Raw genomic sequence first — 17,529 nt, forward strand, 5'->3', positions numbered from 1 at the left:
CACAGTATGTACAATAATGAAAATTATCAGAAAACTGTGTATTACTGAAATTGTACAAAGTCAAAGAAAAGAAAAGAACATTGCAATATTGTAAAATCTGGTGGGGGCCATGAAAATAGTCTAAAAGGACTAGTCGAGTTCATGGCCCGTGAGTATACTAATAACTATTCGGTACAAGCTTAAGTGTGATGGAGGATAGAAAAAAACACAGATTTAATGTAAATATAGTAAGTGATGTTTCAATGCAGACTTGAAAACTTGTCTACTTGACAATTGTTTGAGATAGTCAGGCAGCGAATTCCAGTGTTTCACAGCTGCATACCTAATGTTATGTTGTGAAATTGTCAAATTTGAGCCTGGAATACGAAAATTTTCAACTTGTGTTAATCGTGTTGGATACGAGTGCTTTGGAATCTCAAAATAGTGTTCAACTGTATGAGGAAGATTGTTATGTTTCAAATCATAAACAAACATACAAGTACAATATTTACTCAGTTTGTAGATATCTAAAATATTCAGTTTGTAAAACAGAGGTTCGAAGTGAGCAATAAAATGAGAAAAGTAATTGAGCGAACAATGTGTTTCTATAGATGAAAAATTGGTTCTAAAATAGCTGTAAAAAGTGTTTCCCAAGATTTCCAAACAGTACATTATATGAGGTAAGCTGAAAGATTATATAGTTGAATGAGAACGGATTTTGGAACATAGTGTCTTAGTCGTGTAATAATACCAATTTTGGGTGTAATTACTTCAATGACCTTTCGTATATGATATTTCCATGACAAAGATGAATCTATTGTAATTCCTAAATAGCTTGCACAAGAAACTTGTTCTATTGTATCATTCCCAACTGACAGATTTCCTTCGAAAAACAGATGACACTATATATTTGTCAAATTGCGAATATTTTCCGATATATATCGAAGATTTCGCAACCTTAAAGATCTGGCCAAGCTCGACTTACGTATCATTCACGAACCAAAAAATAATTTTAAGCGACTGATAAAGAAAACTCTGTTTTAGAAACGTAGCGCTGAAGTATCGCAGAGTCACTCAGTGTCTCCAATCCAGTTCGGGGTCAGTACAAGCACAGTGACTCCCTCCGCGGAATTATGAACGATGTGTGGAAATGCTTTCCCATTATTACATATCTTGGTTCAAATTAGTATGGTTTGATATCAGTCGGGGAAAGTAATACTTGATGTCAGAAATATCTCTGTCCGAACTCTCCAGAGTCGTCTTACGAACGCGCTGAACTGTTCACGGTACTCCTCCAGCCCGGCGGTGGCAGTCTCTGGATGGGTGGGTTACCCACGCTCGTTAGCAGAGTTTGAAATGTACCCCTTTTCCCAGAATTTTTCTCTGAAAAACACCCCTTTTTTGGGAAAATCTGGGAGAAAATCACTGCGAAAAACACCCCCTTTTTCCGATATCTGGGAGATTTTACCTAAATGTTTGCGAAGACATTTGAATACCATAATTTACCAATTTCAAAGCAAGTGTGCTGACTCTTGGTGAAAAAGGAACACATAATACACTAGCTTAGCATGGGTTGACTTTGTTTGATGTGCACAGTAACAGACTGCCTTGTTCAATGTATGCTTAGTAACATAATGAAAACTTGAAATACAGTGATCGTTCAATGTTTTGTCTTCACCATATGTTCATCAGTCACACTCATATACAATCACTTTTCTGATCCGTTTTGATCTTGTATTAGTTGATGGCTCTTGAGTTATTAGACATCATCCGTCATCTGTAGCTGCAAAAAAAAAAAAACAAAAAAAATCCTTTTGTAGAAAAATCACTTGTAGCTAAGGGAAATTTGCCACCAGCAACAACCATTTTTTTCACAGAATTTCAGCAAAGATAAATAGTACTCTCCTGCTTTCAGGTAACTATCTATCTACTACAGTCTCAACTGTTAATACAACTACATGTACTACAAAACACTACATGTAAATGTCAGTACAACAAACCGGGGTACAATCTACTGAATGACAGTTAATTCAACTAGAAATACTTCTTAGTACAAAACACCACATGCAACTTTTATTACAATAACCTGAACAGATAATCTAACAAATAAATGACAACCAATTGCAACCCAACGAGAAATAATACAACTACATAACACCTCATGCAAGTGTTAGTACAATCTATAAAATGACAACTGATTCAACTAGAAATAACAGTAGGCATTATCATGTTGATTCGCTGACTTGAGTTGACCAGCGGTGCCTTACAACTTATAAGCTAGTAGCTATGGACCAAGCTGTGATATCGCAGCGGTGTTGTGGCGTCTATCGAACGCGCTCGGGTCAAGGGTCATCGCCACAGACCTTGACCCGAGCGCATTCGATAGACGCCACAGCACCGCTGCGATATCACAGCCACTATGGACCAAACAGCACAGCTAGCTACATTTTTGCTGCGGATTCGTAGCCCTACCACTCCCTTTGCTGGTTGTGTTTGGGGAGTCCCCAACACAACCAGCAAAGATAGTGGTAGGGCTACGGATCCGCAGCAAGCGACATTTATTAATTTATGAGTTTCGCTAAGTTTTTGAAAAGACTTACTTGATTCGGAGAACTCACTTTCCAACATTTGAATCACTTCTAGAATCACTGTGTGTACTCCAGGTACACAACCACAATAACCGCATCTCAAACTTTCATTTTCACTGACAAATTCCATGCATTCTGCACAGGTTTTGCATCTCCCGCGAAGAACACCTCTACCATCGACTGCCATATTGCTAGTCATACAGGAAGTTGTTGTTGGATGTTGAATTAGCTATCTCTCCCCCCGTAATACAGCGTATCAATTCATAAAACACAAGAACAAAGTTTACCATCACAGGGACGTGTCACTAGATTTCTAAACAGCCAGAACATACTAAATTTTAATCGAACTGATTTGAGGGGTGGGCACGTAGCTACAATCACCTTCACGATGTGATGTACGGTTCTCCCGGGACGGTTCTGGATCATGGCTTAGGGGGACCGCTGCTGGGTTTTACTCTCTCGAGTGAGAAAGCGTCTTGGGAGAAGAATCAGACCTATTCTCGGAGGGTGATCTGAAAAAGTACCCCTTTTTCTCGATTTCACGGACCTAGATGTCTCCGTGATGTCCGACTAAAATTCGACCCCTTTTCCGCGAAATTTCTAACGAGCGTGCGTACCCGGCTGCTCCGAGACTGCCACCACCGGTCCTCCAGCTGCAAGCTGCAATCGTCTCTATCACCGATGACGTCACGTACGCTCCTCCCATGAGCCCTTTCGCGCCCATGGGATTCCGAGCTCATTTTAATAAATGTCGTCTACTTCGACTTCTCTTTTCGTCGCGCCGTAGTCGTCAGCGCGTGCAATTATGTTGCAAATTTGAGCTGCATTTTACTCAAGGGTGATTTTGGAAGGGATAAACGGTCAATGTCGCTGGACTTAGGTTTCCCTTTAAGCTGCCAACAATGACATTGGGCATTTGCCATATGTGTCCTTCGTTGCTAACTCGTACACCGTTTGTCTTGAAATGATATTCAGTCAACATGAAACAGCATTTACAAACAAAATTCGTATCACAAAGTACTGCAAAATTATCAGTGTTCAAGAACACTACTGTAAACCGACGTTTTTTTATTTGGCCTAAGATGTAACAACTCATTACTCTCCAGTCTCGTCAAACTTTCCCATTTTGCTGACCCTTTCGTCACCATGAGATTCCTCGACTTTACGCTTAATTCCAGTTTGTCCAGGGGCGTGATCTTCGCTATCGGTGTATTGCGATGTCCCTGGAATCTGTGGAATAGCGATAAATTTACTTACTTTTAAGTCAGTTTGTAGAAAAGTGTTAGCAGAATTACAGGAATGTTTCACGTAGTTTTATTGAAACAAAAGGTAAGTGAAATGTATCGTTGATATGTCGTTATTTTACCATCTTTCACTTTGTTGGCGTTAAAACTGTCATCGCAAGATTTCTTTAACACATTTGTTTTTTTCCCAAAAATTGTCTTTCATTCGTCTCTCATATTTTGAACTTTAATATTAAATAAATTTCTTTTTTCTGTTTCTTTTTTTGAAAATTTCATGTTTCACAAATCAATTGTTTTGAGAAAAGAAGAAGACAATGATGAGCTAAGGTTACGAAAAACCGGCCGACTTTTGCAGAAAATGTCGCATTTATAAAAGTATCACACGGCCAGACTTTGTAGCCTTGGACTACCAACGAGATTGTCTCTAGCTTTGAAAGTTTGTCTCTGTTTCTTTCTTATGAAACAAAATAATACGACCGACACACTGTGACATTGCTTGACGTCCTCCGAATAACTTTCATTAATCGAATTTACGAAAAGTTCCCAAACATCATCCCAGAAAATTCTGTAGAATTCTATTGGTAATCCTTCCCATCCAAGGGATTTTCCAGTTTTTCGTTTGCTATATAATTCTCCATTGTAACCTGCCTTCTTGAGGGTATTGCTCCTTCAATTTCTCAACGAATACATATCTATCTCTATTGTCTATGTTTCTAAACGGACAGTCAATTCTCCAGATAGCTATGAATATTCATTTCTAGATCGATGCATTTCTATTGAATCACGCCATCATCGACTGATAGAATCATGGGTGTTCGTCAAAGCCTGTTATGCCCTAGCCACGTAGTTTGATGTCCCTGTTATATGTCGGCATTATCCTGCACGTATAATGTCCACAAAAATCCAATTCTCTGGGTACCCCTACTTTCATCAGGATCGATAAATATTATTTTCGGCATTCTTCTCAGTTACGTGATGTGCGGTTGTCATTGTCCCTGTCTAATTAAAAAGCGCGGTCCCTCCCAAAACACGACTTGGCTCGAGCCTTCCAGTTTACGGTTTTCTCACCTTTTTACTCCTACTATCGGGGATTTCTGTCTACTAACACTTCTTTGCCGCTTCTTTGTCGGATGTTGCCCTATCTTTTATGGCCTAGAGCGTCTGCAAATTCTGCAAATTAGGGGAGGTCGACTTCGCTTTCGTGTGTTAATGGACGTATTTTGATATTTTACATTTGATAGAGGAAAATATAATAACAAGCAATTTGTGCTATTCAGGATATATTTATATATCGTCTGCACTTCCTCGCCTTCTCTAAAACATTATTACTTTTAGTATTTAACTTTTTCGTGGAAAATATTTTGCTGTATCACTTGTGCCTTTGAGAAAACTGAAAGCATCGCAAGATTGATACGTCATAACAGGTATGCATACCTTAGGTTGTGGTGGTTTAATCACCCCACTCTCCCTGGCCCATTCGTCTACACAGCGAGTAGCGATATCCTTTTTGTGGTAATCCGTGACGTATACAAAGAGTCTACGCTCTTGAAACGTCTTCGGTATCAAATGGGATATCTGTAAAAAGAAAATGTTAACTTGTATATTTTAGGACTCATTTAGTCGAAATGATGTCGCATTTACTAAATCACTAAAAGTTTTATTTTTGCCGATGAAGTAGTAACGTGGTTGTCAAATTCTAATGGGTCCAACGATGAATAGGTTTTATGATTAAAAACACAAAAGCTACATTTGACCAAGATATTTCACATTCTCATTATTGAGGAAATGACGAACAATTACGATCGTAAGTAAGTTGAATACACGGAAAAACAAATCCCTCAAAAGACGTTGACTTTTTACCTCGTCCGGAAGAGCATATCTCGGAGCAGCATCGTCTTTGCTGTAGAAGAGCATGTCATCGAATGGATTTTTATCTCCCACTCCGTAATCCATATTTATAATCTAATTTAAACATTGAGAAAAATAGATTTGTGCTCTAATTTTCAGAAATTTTCAAAATTCAAAAAATGGCGAAAAAGGACAATGTTATAATTTTTGAATAACACAGCAAGACTAATGTCACCCAAAATATTATATGGTATCAAAACACAAGGCCTTGCGTAGATATGGATATATTTTACCATTAATCTCAGATCGTCTTCTTTCAACGACCCGTCATTGGCTGAAGATGCGATGATATCCTCTTGTTTTATGTCCTGTTTGTAACAAACGTTCGGAAAGTATAGACAATCATATTAGGTATACATTTTGATGAATTATAGATATATTTTATCGGAAACAAAACAGTACTGCTTAAGAATCTACAATTCTCAATCACAATCCAAAATATACAGCTTAAGTCGACAGCCATATGGAAATGTATGTAACGTCATAGATACTGGAGTCGTAATGTAAGTATAGCATCACTCGGTTACACGTTACCTGTTCGGTCAGATTTGCAGGTAATTCCACTTTACATACTAGTTTATACAGCTCTCTTTTCTGAATCCTCTGCAATGTCGATCGAGCTTCCATCAGCTTTTCATCGTCATGTGACTTTAGGATCTCAGTATACATAGTGTCATCTAAGGTCATGTACGCATCCATGTCGTGGAGAATTTCACTCATACCAACAGCTTCCCTAGAAAAATGTCAAATAAAATAGAACGTAACAATTTTAAACGATTCGGATATAAAACACATTGCATACACCACCTCAACAACAGCTAACAAAATGTCAAACAATAGTTAGCCTATACCGAGACAATTCTCTTTTAAACATTTTGAAATAAATTTGTCATGCTACGAGTTATATAATTTGATATTGACCATGGTACGTTAAAACAAATTTATAAGGAATATTGCGGCCTCGGGTTATATTCTCTTCGGGGTCTCTACTTCTCAATTACTAAATGTTCATAGAATCTTCGTTGCACTCGGAACTTGGTATCAAATTATCTGAAAAAGTACATGAAGATAGACAATTCCTTCGAATCAAAGAATGATACACTCACCCGTTTTCTTTTCTCCGCTTCAAATATGGCGCAGCAGCAGCGGTTGCATCCGCGATCCTAAAATCAAATTACAGTGCATTTACAGTTGTCATAATGTCACTTCTCCTGTACAAATATTTTAAAAGCATTAATGGAGAAAAATTAAGTTGATCATGGTTGTTGGTGAAAGTTAGTGTCCGCCGACAGAAACCCGTACTTATAGCAAACATATATTCGACGACATCCGAACTCTGGCTTTTTTCTTTCCAAATAATACTTGGATGCCCCACGATCACAGTATCAGACTGGATTTCAAATGATGCTCGTCAACTACGTGCGTCATGTTGTCTACACGTAAGCAGAATCTCTATGCTTCGTAACAAATGACATAAATGGTTATCATGAATAGCATGTATCACACTCTCTTACAGATAGCTATGTGCTTTACTTACATAATGTTAATTCCAATTTTCACTGAATGGAAGGTAGTCAAACTCTCTGTCTGTATCTCGCACGTAACATTTCACATGCACTTGCTGCTTCCTTTGAAGGCAAGACAACTTAATAGAAACTCTTATACAAATAGTTAATAGAATATATAATAATGATATAATTATATATATATATAACTCTGAAATTATGGCCCCAAATTTTGTGAAACGTGCTACAGATATTGATTTGATAAATATTTAATTGTGCTATGAATCATTGAACACTGTCAAGTTAATTTAGGGTTTATTTGCATATTTAATGAATTTTGTAATTAGTGATATTACTCTAAAATTACAGCATTAAATTCAATGAAACGTTCTACGAATGTTGATGTTATGGATATCTAATTGTCCCATGAAGCATTGAGCAGTGTCAAGTTAATGAACAGCTCATTTACATATTAAATAAAGTTTTGTAATTAGTGATTAAACTCTGAGAGTACTGTGCGAAGTTGAAAAAAACCTGCTACATATAGTGATAACATATATCTCATTGTTCTGTGATGCGCACTACTATTAATGAACCTGTTGTAAAACACGTGAGCATATTCAGTTCATATCTGGTTATAATTTTGTAATCTATATACAATGAACGCTGTCGAGGGTGAATACCATTTTCTTTTAGTGTGTCCGTTGTATGACGATTTAAGGAAAGTATATTTAATAATTGAAATTATTGTACAACCAAAAACCAAAAAATCTGCTCAGTTCAAACAATACTGATCAACTGGGCAGTCGCTGTTATTTTGTAAAACCTTGAAATTGAGAAAATCACACGTACACACTTATTGATGCATGCAGTTGACGAAATTGTATGTATTTTCCTTTCTTTATTTCTGATCTGTATTATTCTCTGTCACAAGTTATGTATTCTACATTATTACATATGTATCACAGTTTACTTGCATCGAAGCGCGCGCGTACTACCGGTATTTGCACTGCAGTGCAATACCAAAAACATTATGGCATTCCTTTATGTTAATGAGTATTTACCAATTTTGACCGAGAACTATTTATGTTTGTAAACACAAACAATGTCGTCTACAAGATTTCGTTTCACTTTGGTTCGGTGCTTGTAATAGTAAAATGCACGACATTACCGATTAAAAACTACGACAAAGAAAATTGCATGTACTTATTATAGTGTGAGGATGATTTTTATTATCCGCAAGAGCAGTTTGTTTGTCAGCGAAGCCAAAACATTGACAACGGGCGACTTCCGTTTCTGGCTCAATGGTTGAATGGTGGATACACAGTGGCCGCCGTACATCGAAACACACGTAACTGCGGACGCAGCGGAGCCAATTAAACAGTTAACATTTTCAAAGACGTTTTTGCCAGTAGTTTTCTCACCGGACATTCCCTGTTTACAATAAGAAAAGTCACTTTTACATGAAATTTATTCTGTGCTTGTTTGTCCTACACGTTATTGATAACAGAAACTGAGTGAGCGCTTGTGTGCCACGGTGAACACTGAAATTTGATCGTTCGACAAGTTACGTTTGCCGTATCGTACTCTTAAATTTCCCGTAAAAATCTTCGAACTGTTATTTGTATCGATCATTTAGAAGAATTTCAAGCTCAAAATGCGAAAAAATCAAAAGCGTTCCGCGTTCAAAGTTCTCGTCATTTGGCTATCTATGGCTACGTATGTGTGAGCGATCGCAAGCAGAGTTCAAGCCCTCCGACGTTCCTCTTACGTCATCCCTGATAAGCAACTAAACAATAGTTTAGCCAATCAAAATGGAGGGTGTGGCGGCGTTGACCTGTGAAAAGTGAATTTGATTCGATGCCTCATTACAGTGATGTCAATATTATATAAGTCCGCAGGGTCGCCCTGAAGCTTTGACAGATAAGTAGTACGCACGACTAATCGTCGATTCTCTCGATAAATAATATAGGGTTATTCACAAAATACGGCCTTGTATGGACGAGGGCTCAGTGAGTGACGTATTGGACGAGCCGAAGGCGAGTCCAATACGTCACTCACTGAGCCCTCGTCCATACAGGGCCGTATTTTGTGTATATATAACCCTATTATTATACACCTCCCTCCATTAATCGTCCGTATAAACTAATTCTATGGTAAATTTTGAGGGATGCGGCACGCGCGATATGACTGGAACGCGCGCGATTGTTGAAATAAAATTGCTACGTCAAAGGTCAAACAGGCGTGTCGTGCGTCTCCCGTATTCGGGACTCCGCGTACTATACAAAATACGGAAAGTTATTGAACGGTCAAACTCCCATAGGTTAGGTATGCAAATAAAAGATAGAACATATGTAATAATAACAGAACCCGTTGGCCTGTGAGTGCAAGCGGCGCGATTCCACTCACAGGCAATGGGGTTCTGTCATATAACTCCTCTTTGTATATTGGCCGGTGCCAGGCCTTGGAATGCAAATAGATAAATGCTTACTTTCTTTCTTCTGGTTTTCAATTATATGCAACTTTTTACTGCTTGAACATTTGTACACCATTCCCATTTTGTTTCGTGACACTTCAAAATGCTCATAAGTACAACCAAATTTTCGAACACAATAACAAGGTTTTTCAAATACATAGTATCTTGCAACAGGCAACTATTATCTTTCCAATACCCTGTTTTCTCTCTCCTGCATGCAATATTTTTATCAATTCAACAGCCATATGATCAGTTCTACATGCTTCGTAACTTCCACGTATACGTAAGAATTCTTTATTTCAGGTGAATTAAGAAAGAAATATAATCTATACTGCACCAGTGGTGTTCTTCTCCTCCATGTATACTCTCTGGTATTTGGGTGATATATCTCCGATTCAGTATATTATAGTTTTGTCAAAACCAGTGGATTTCGTGACGTCATACCCCCTGATGATTACTGGTAATGTGTCCGATTACCGAGCATTATGGCCCCGTAGAGAACATAACAATACATATTTTTTGTTTGTAAACAAATAAGGGCTTGGCATTTGAAAAGGGGGACATTGTGGGTAAAGCCATGTCATATATTAATCGATAATTGTGCACAATATTGATAATAATGCCTTACTGTACACTTTGTCTTTTTTGAGTCCTCCCACACACGCTGTCACCTGCTCTGTCTGGGTTTCGCTTAGAAGGCCCCGGATGTAATCGGTGTGGCGACAACTTTCATCGTCGGTTTCCACTGTAGTTCTCCACAAAGACACTCCTGTATGTTTGTCAACTGTACCTTTCAAGCGCACGTTTTACGTCGAGTATTCCCGTTCGGCAAATACAATAGCTCTTCTCAAGAAGTCATCGCAAAGTAAATTTGTAGATGCAATTATTAATGAAATTTAAACATTTGATTAACACTTGAACTCTGTTGATATTGTTTGCTATTGAATGTTGTACTACTATCGACGTTTACTCATTGTATCGATCAGCTGATACCATACAGCTCGATGCAATAGGCGTTGATGTCGATCCACGAACACTCTGTTTTCTTTGTCGCTGGGATTTCACGTGTTTCAGCTTTTTTGAATCACATTATATTGAAAGATGATGTTTCAAGTTGCATATAAATGGTACGGATGCAATTTCCTTTCAATGCCTACGAGAATACATAGTTTTTAATTTCCAAATCGAATCATATGGTGCTTATTTTTAGCTCACATGTTTACACACGTGAGCTGATATCGTGGCCACTTCTGTCTGCCCGTTGGTATGTGTTTATCTGTCTCTTTACGCGATAACTCGAAAACGCCTGAACGGATTCAAGTCATATTTGGTAAACAGGTACCATATGCCAATGGCAAGAACTGATCAGGTTTTGGCTAGTGTAGCATGCATATTATGAAGTTATGAACTAGCATTTTAGCTCAAGTGCTTACCCACGTGAGCTAATATCATGGCGATGTCTATCTATCTGTCTGTCCGTGTGTGTGTGTGTGTGTGTTTGTTTCTCTTTGTGTCTGTATGTCTGTGTGTGTGTCTGTCTGTCTGTCTGATAACACAATAACTCAAGAACGCTGAAAAGATTCAAGTCAGATTTGGTAGATAGGTGCAATAGACTTATGGCAAGAACTGATAAGATTTTGGTCAGTGTGGCTTGCATATTTATGAAGTTATGGAACATCAGTGTTTTCACCAACTATCATTCCCTCTGTCGCTGAACTGTTAATCACGGTTTTCAACTCCTGACTCTGACGAAATTTTCTGTCATAATTTTTGAACATCTTTTTCAGCAAAGACGTCCATTCTCTGACCATGTTGTCGTGATTATGACCTGTTCCAATGTTGATGGTGATGTTGTCGGAATGCAATGTTAGATACGCATCCTCACTTCCAAATTTCGCTAGACCACAATGATCGCTAAGCATGCAGGGCGTGCCAGCTGACAAACAGTTCAACCTAATACCGAAAAAGTACTTTCTAAGTCTTGATCGACAAGGACTGTTCACTTCCTGAAAGCTCTAGATATAGTATAAGGTTTTGTATTTGAACTGGTTGTTACTGTCATCTTTGAGGGGCCAGGTCTAGGTTGTCTGGCAATTTCGCCATTGAGCCGAGACCTCAAGTCTTCATCTGACATGTCTGCCATGTGTAGTTTCAATATTGGTCTCGCTTTGAGGAATTGCAAGACATTTCACAAACTGACTCGACGATACTTCACTGATACTTTCAACTTTGGCTAGCGGTCTTGTTTCTCCGTAGTGATTATTCAAATCAAGTTCAAACATTCTGAAAGAGGGACATTTTGCTTTTTATGATTTTATCATTTTTAATCATTTTTGTGTGTCAGTCTATCAACTCCCGCCATTTCAGTATGAGGTTAGATAGCGCAAATTGAAATGAATGTTTCTTCTATACATACCCTTGTTTCAGGTTAAATATTAAATTTCAGAAGATAGCATCAAGTTTTTAACCCAAATAAATTTGATCATTTATCCGAAAAATTAGATTTTCTACCCCAAATATATACCTCCTTCATAAACAACCAAACGTACTTCTCTGTTCTTCGATTGCTTTTTCGAACCAAAAAATAAAACAAACACAAAAAACAACAACATTTAGTACCGGTAATTATCCCTTGTAAAAACCGGATCGACAACTGTATGAACTTCACGACGCCTTTACTAATGACGATTGACTGCCTTAAAAATTTTAGCGAATCAGAGCAGCCGACACATGTCGGCGATGTAAACGAACAAATACAATACATAGATTGTCCATCTCTTGATTGGATATACGGAGGACAATAATGAGATTTCAACTGAGCCAGAAATTTTTTTTTTTATTCAGTCCATCATCCAACAGGCGTTAGCCCAAAATTAAGTGATAAACCCGGAAGTAACTTGGTGAGAATAGAATATGTCATCTATTCGCACCGTCCATCGCATTTGTTACGTTTTCTTTTCAATTTGAGAAAGATTATTGCCTTATCGTCTATGAAAGAGGGTAAACGAAGCGATCTGTGCATATATACTCGGCGATCGTCCTGCTTTTAGGCGGCGATTTTCCGCCGCCAGACGGCTAGCCGCTTCGGTCAATCGGCAAAACTTGTAGCTTTGGCTGGCGAAACCGAATTTCACTTCAAATATACATTCGCAATCGTTTTGATATAATTTTCGCCGCATTCAGCATTTTGCAAGTGTTGCACGCGTTAGCGTGAACAGAGTATGATACTACTTATGCAAGCGGAATCCCTAGAAGTTAAGCTTACTCCCCGTGAGAGCTCACGAATGTGTGAAATACTTACTTCCCGTTATCAGCGTTATAAGATAGGACGTCAGGCAAACTTCGGAAAGCCGAAAAAAGCCGACCGGAGAGGTTTTGCAGGCACGCCCGCATTGCATTTCCTCTTCTCATAGTTAATAATCCTGCGCGTTAAACGATAAAAGAAATAAACATAACTGTCCTACAGACAATGAACTGTATTTCTGTGATTTTGCAACATGGGCGTTTCACCAGAACTTTAACCTTCACATTACTTAGCATTGCCTGTGAAGTACAATATCTTTTACGCATTCGCATAAATGGCACTTGACTTTCACTTTCTGAACACTATTTCATATCATATAATATGATGAGAAGTTGATATAAATCTGTTTTTTTCAGAAGATGTAATAAACAATCACGTTCACAGCAGTAGGGTCCCTAAATCAATTGATCAGCATTGCTAGCTTAAAAACGTTTTTAAATCCTGCCAAATGAGGGCGCAAAGTCGGCCATACATGATGTTTAAGCCTGGAGTGTGAGCACAGGTGACAAAAAATGACCAAGCTGCAGGCATAAACCCCTCTGTACCTTAGATCTTAAATTTACTAGGATTCGTCATGCTTGTAAATCTTTGATAAATCATATGATCATCCCTATCATGTTGATTTTTTTCGTTATAATTTCTTTGTTGATTAACATGGTTCACTGACATGATATTGAAGACATAAAATATCTGCGCCATGAAGTGAAATGCAATTTTAGAATCAGCTGTTCATTTGAATGAAATCCTACTCTTAGTTGGCTAAAAACAGAATGAGTGGATGTACTGTACTCGGAATCTTATAAAGTTTGCTGGGGTACTTTGCGTCATGAGCTGTTTTTTTCTCAAAATTTTCATAAATACAGCAGTACACCTGACAGACCCCATAACTTTCATCAATTGACTTTACATCTTTGGATCATAGTTCTAGTAGCTTTCCATGCGAGACATTCACAAACATTTCCTTCTCAATTAACAAAAAGACACTTTTCCATAGAAACAGTAACTTTGAATAGCATTGGCCACTTTTTGCGCCAACTTTTCTCATTGCATTCGGAACATGCAGTTGAATGCGTTCTGAAACTTTGGATATACTGGCACTCTACTTCAACCATAATATATGAAGTTCAAGTAAAGAAGTAATGATGTTAAATTATCAGAGGAAGTCTTGGCAGTGGTTTAAACGTCATTGTATTATCGTAAGTGCCTCGTGTTTGTACTTTGGGATTCAGAAAAACAGTTTGCCATTTGGATTTTGAAAAGTCACATTCAAAATGAAAACAATCAGGCACAATTCACAACTGTGCCCTTTGCAACATGTGATAATTGTTTTAATTGATCATGTTTTGCAAACTTCAAATCTTAGAGTTAAGAAACTGACTTAATCAGACGACCTATTTAAATGAGGAACAGATGCGACGCAACCCAGTACACTTCTTGTTTCACCATGCCTGCTGACAATAGATTGTTCACACAATCTACTAGTATGTACTGAAAATTTGGTAAATTGGTAAAAATTCCATAGTCTACCACTGATCACTAATTGAACTTATGGACATGCACATACACGCATGTTGAATTTATTCATTATATATACCTTTGTTGATTAACATTGGTTCACTGAAATGACATCGGATACATAAAATGTGTGCGCTGTCGAAGTGAAATATAATTTTAGAATAAGCTGTTCATTTGAATGAAATCCTACTCTTGGTTGGCTAAAAACAGAATGAGTGGATGTACTGTACTCAGGATCTTATAAAGTTGCTGGGGTACTTTGCGCAAATAAGTCTCATAACTACAGCAGTACATCTGACAGACCCCATAACTTTCAATAACTTTAGAAACAGACCACAATTAACTGTCATTATATTAACATGCCCTGTCCCTTGCGTTTTATGGCCGAGCTGAATCACGTGACTGCCCACAAATACATAGTAATGGTTTGTTTTCATGCCCGTGAATATGAATAATATCGTAAACACAGTAACTTTACGGCTAAAATGAAAATTGTGATTTGTACAAGATCATAATCAACCTCAAAATAAAATGGAGCATTTGTGGGCCAAGATTAGATGCTTTTTCAAAAAATCTCCGGATTTGCAAATTTTTTGCAGCGTGCGCACTACTCACTGACAGGTTCTGGGGCCACATTGTCGTTCGCACGAGAAATTTTCGTAAATTGTGACTTTTTTGGGTTTGTTGATAATATAATTGAAATAACAGACTCCGCACTGACCATTTACGTTTATTTATGGGCGCGGGCTTGAGGAACCCCCCCCCCCCAAAAAAAAAAAAAACCGGGCTCGGCAAAACTCGCCCGTTAATTTTTGGCTTTCCTCTCGCATATAAATAATCGTTAATGGTCAGCGAGTCGCCCGTTATTTCTATAATCTTTGGATCAGAGTTCTAGTAGCTTTCCATGCGAAACATTCACAGACATTTACTATTCAATTAACAATAAGATACATTTCCATAGAAACAGTAACTTTGAATAGCATTGGTCACGTTTTGCGCCAACTTTCCTCATGGCATTCAGAACATGCAGTTGAATGCGTTATAAAGCTTAGGATAGACTGCCACTCTACTTCAACCATCGTATATGAATTTCAAGTATAGAAGCAAAGTTGTTAGATTATCATAGCGAGTCATGGCAGTGGTTTAAACCTTCCTTGTAGTATCGTAACTGCCTTGGGTTTGCACTTTGGGATTCAGACAAACAGTAAGACATTTGGATTTTGAAAACACATTCAGAATGAAAAGAATCAGGCATCACTCACAACTTTGCCTTTTGCAACATGTGATAATTGTTGTCATTGATCAGATTATGCAAAATTCAAATCTTAGAGTTTAGGAACTGACTTAATCAGACCACCTATTTACATAAGGAACAGATGCGACGCAACCCAGTACACTTCTTGTTTCACCATGCCTGCTGACAATAGATTGTTTACACAATCTACTTGAAAATAATGAAAAACTTGATAAATTGGTTCACACAATCTACTAGTATGTACTGAAAATTTGGTTAATTGGTAAAAATTCCATAGTCTACCACTGATCACTACTTGAGGTTATGGACATGCACATAGATGAATGTTTAAAGAGCACCGAATCACATAATATAAGATCCATTAAATATGTTTAGATGACAGTTCGGAACTTTTATTTAATATTTGGACAACAGTTAGCCTTTTTGAATTAAATGATACAGCTGAAGCAAAATACATTCGTCCACTTTTGACGATTTAAAGGCTACCACATATACACACAACAATAAGTAGGACTTAACCCTTTGCACCCCAAGGCCCTGGGGTTGAGTTGATATTTGGAAGTACCATCTAGTATGACGTCTGACTTCTTAAATTAGCAAAGAGTGTCCCCCATACCAATATATTTTGGAATCACCATTAAATACTCGTCCCAAAAATATGCAAATCATGATCATGTGACCTCATTAAATATTCAAAATGGCCGCCAATATATAAATTTTGTATTTTTTCAACATATTTCTTTATTTTCATAGGAATTCCTCAATAATTTATCATTTTTCATCACCAAATCATTGCTTTCTATCACACCAGCATGAACTGATACAATATTGCGACAAAAATTATGAAAAAACACTGATATTTTGTATGGTTTTGGCCTGCTAAGTGTAATGTAACAAAGGCCCTGTATAAGGGTTAGGTCAGTCAAAGCATAATGTAACATAACATCCAGCATCTCATATTATGAAATATTTCAAATGTTAAGTATGTATATTTTGAATGACAATGAAACACTTGTCCCAAAAATATGCAAATACTAGTCATGTGACCTAATTAAGTATTCAAAATGGCCGCCAACAATAGAAATTTATCATTATTTTCACATGTTTTCCAATTTTCCAGTAAAAGAAAATCAATATTGTATCATATCCTAGTGCTGAATCACATTTTATAGTCCCTTGACCATGAAGTTTGTTGTTTAAACTTTATATATATATGATAAACTTACACAGATTTGATAAACCTTACACAGATTTTCTTGTCCTCCCTCGTAAGTGAAGAATTATACACAGCGCCCCTGAATTGGGGTCATACAGGTCAAGTATCCTATTTTATAACATCTGACTATTGAATTTATCAAACTTTGTCCACAATAACAGATATTTTTTGAATTGTAGAATAACAATTGTCGGGAAAATATGCAAATACTGGTCACATGACCTCATTAAATATTCAAAATGGCCACCAGTATTCTAAATTTACAATGATTTTCAAATATTTGCTTCTCTTTCTGACGACATTCTAAAGAATTTATCACTTCCCATTACTCAATTATGTCTAAATGTATATTAGATTCTGTTGTCTACAACTGATGATTCAAAGAAAATGTTTTTAACATCATATTTATGAATCCAATACAAGCTTCTTTCAAATCACAGAGAACACTAACGTTACAATTATTTTGCAAAACACAGACTTTGATCATTCAAGTTTGCAAATTTCATCCAATATGCATGCAAAAACATAAGAACACACAA

The 17,529-nt window shown here is 37.3% G+C and overlaps 1 protein-coding gene and 1 long non-coding RNA gene across 2 annotated transcripts; both read right to left on the reverse strand.

Moving 5' to 3' along the window:
- Nucleotides 1–1,542: 1,542 nt before the first annotated feature.
- Nucleotides 1,543–2,771, reverse strand: LOC139136087 (uncharacterized). The gene is made up of 2 exons (XR_011553097.1): nucleotides 2,580–2,771; nucleotides 1,543–1,762 (listed from the first exon to the last, which is right to left on the reverse strand). It is a non-coding gene; the product is annotated as an uncharacterized lncRNA (long non-coding RNA).
- An 891-nt stretch (nucleotides 2,772–3,662) lies between these two features.
- Nucleotides 3,663–9,782, reverse strand: LOC139137774 (deoxynucleoside triphosphate triphosphohydrolase SAMHD1-like). The gene is made up of 8 exons (XM_070706042.1): nucleotides 9,716–9,782; nucleotides 8,649–8,658; nucleotides 6,826–6,882; nucleotides 6,254–6,452; nucleotides 5,953–6,027; nucleotides 5,672–5,773; nucleotides 5,246–5,386; nucleotides 3,663–3,797 (listed from the first exon to the last, which is right to left on the reverse strand). Exons 1-8 carry the CDS (start codon nucleotides 9,780–9,782, stop codon nucleotides 3,663–3,665), a joined length of 786 nt encoding a protein of 261 aa, XP_070562143.1.
- Nucleotides 9,783–17,529: the final 7,747 nt, after the last annotated feature.

Source organism: Ptychodera flava, chromosome 7, assembly GCF_041260155.1.
Source record: "Ptychodera flava strain L36383 chromosome 7, AS_Pfla_20210202, whole genome shotgun sequence".
Lineage (NCBI taxonomy): Eukaryota > Metazoa > Hemichordata > Enteropneusta > Ptychoderidae > Ptychodera > Ptychodera flava.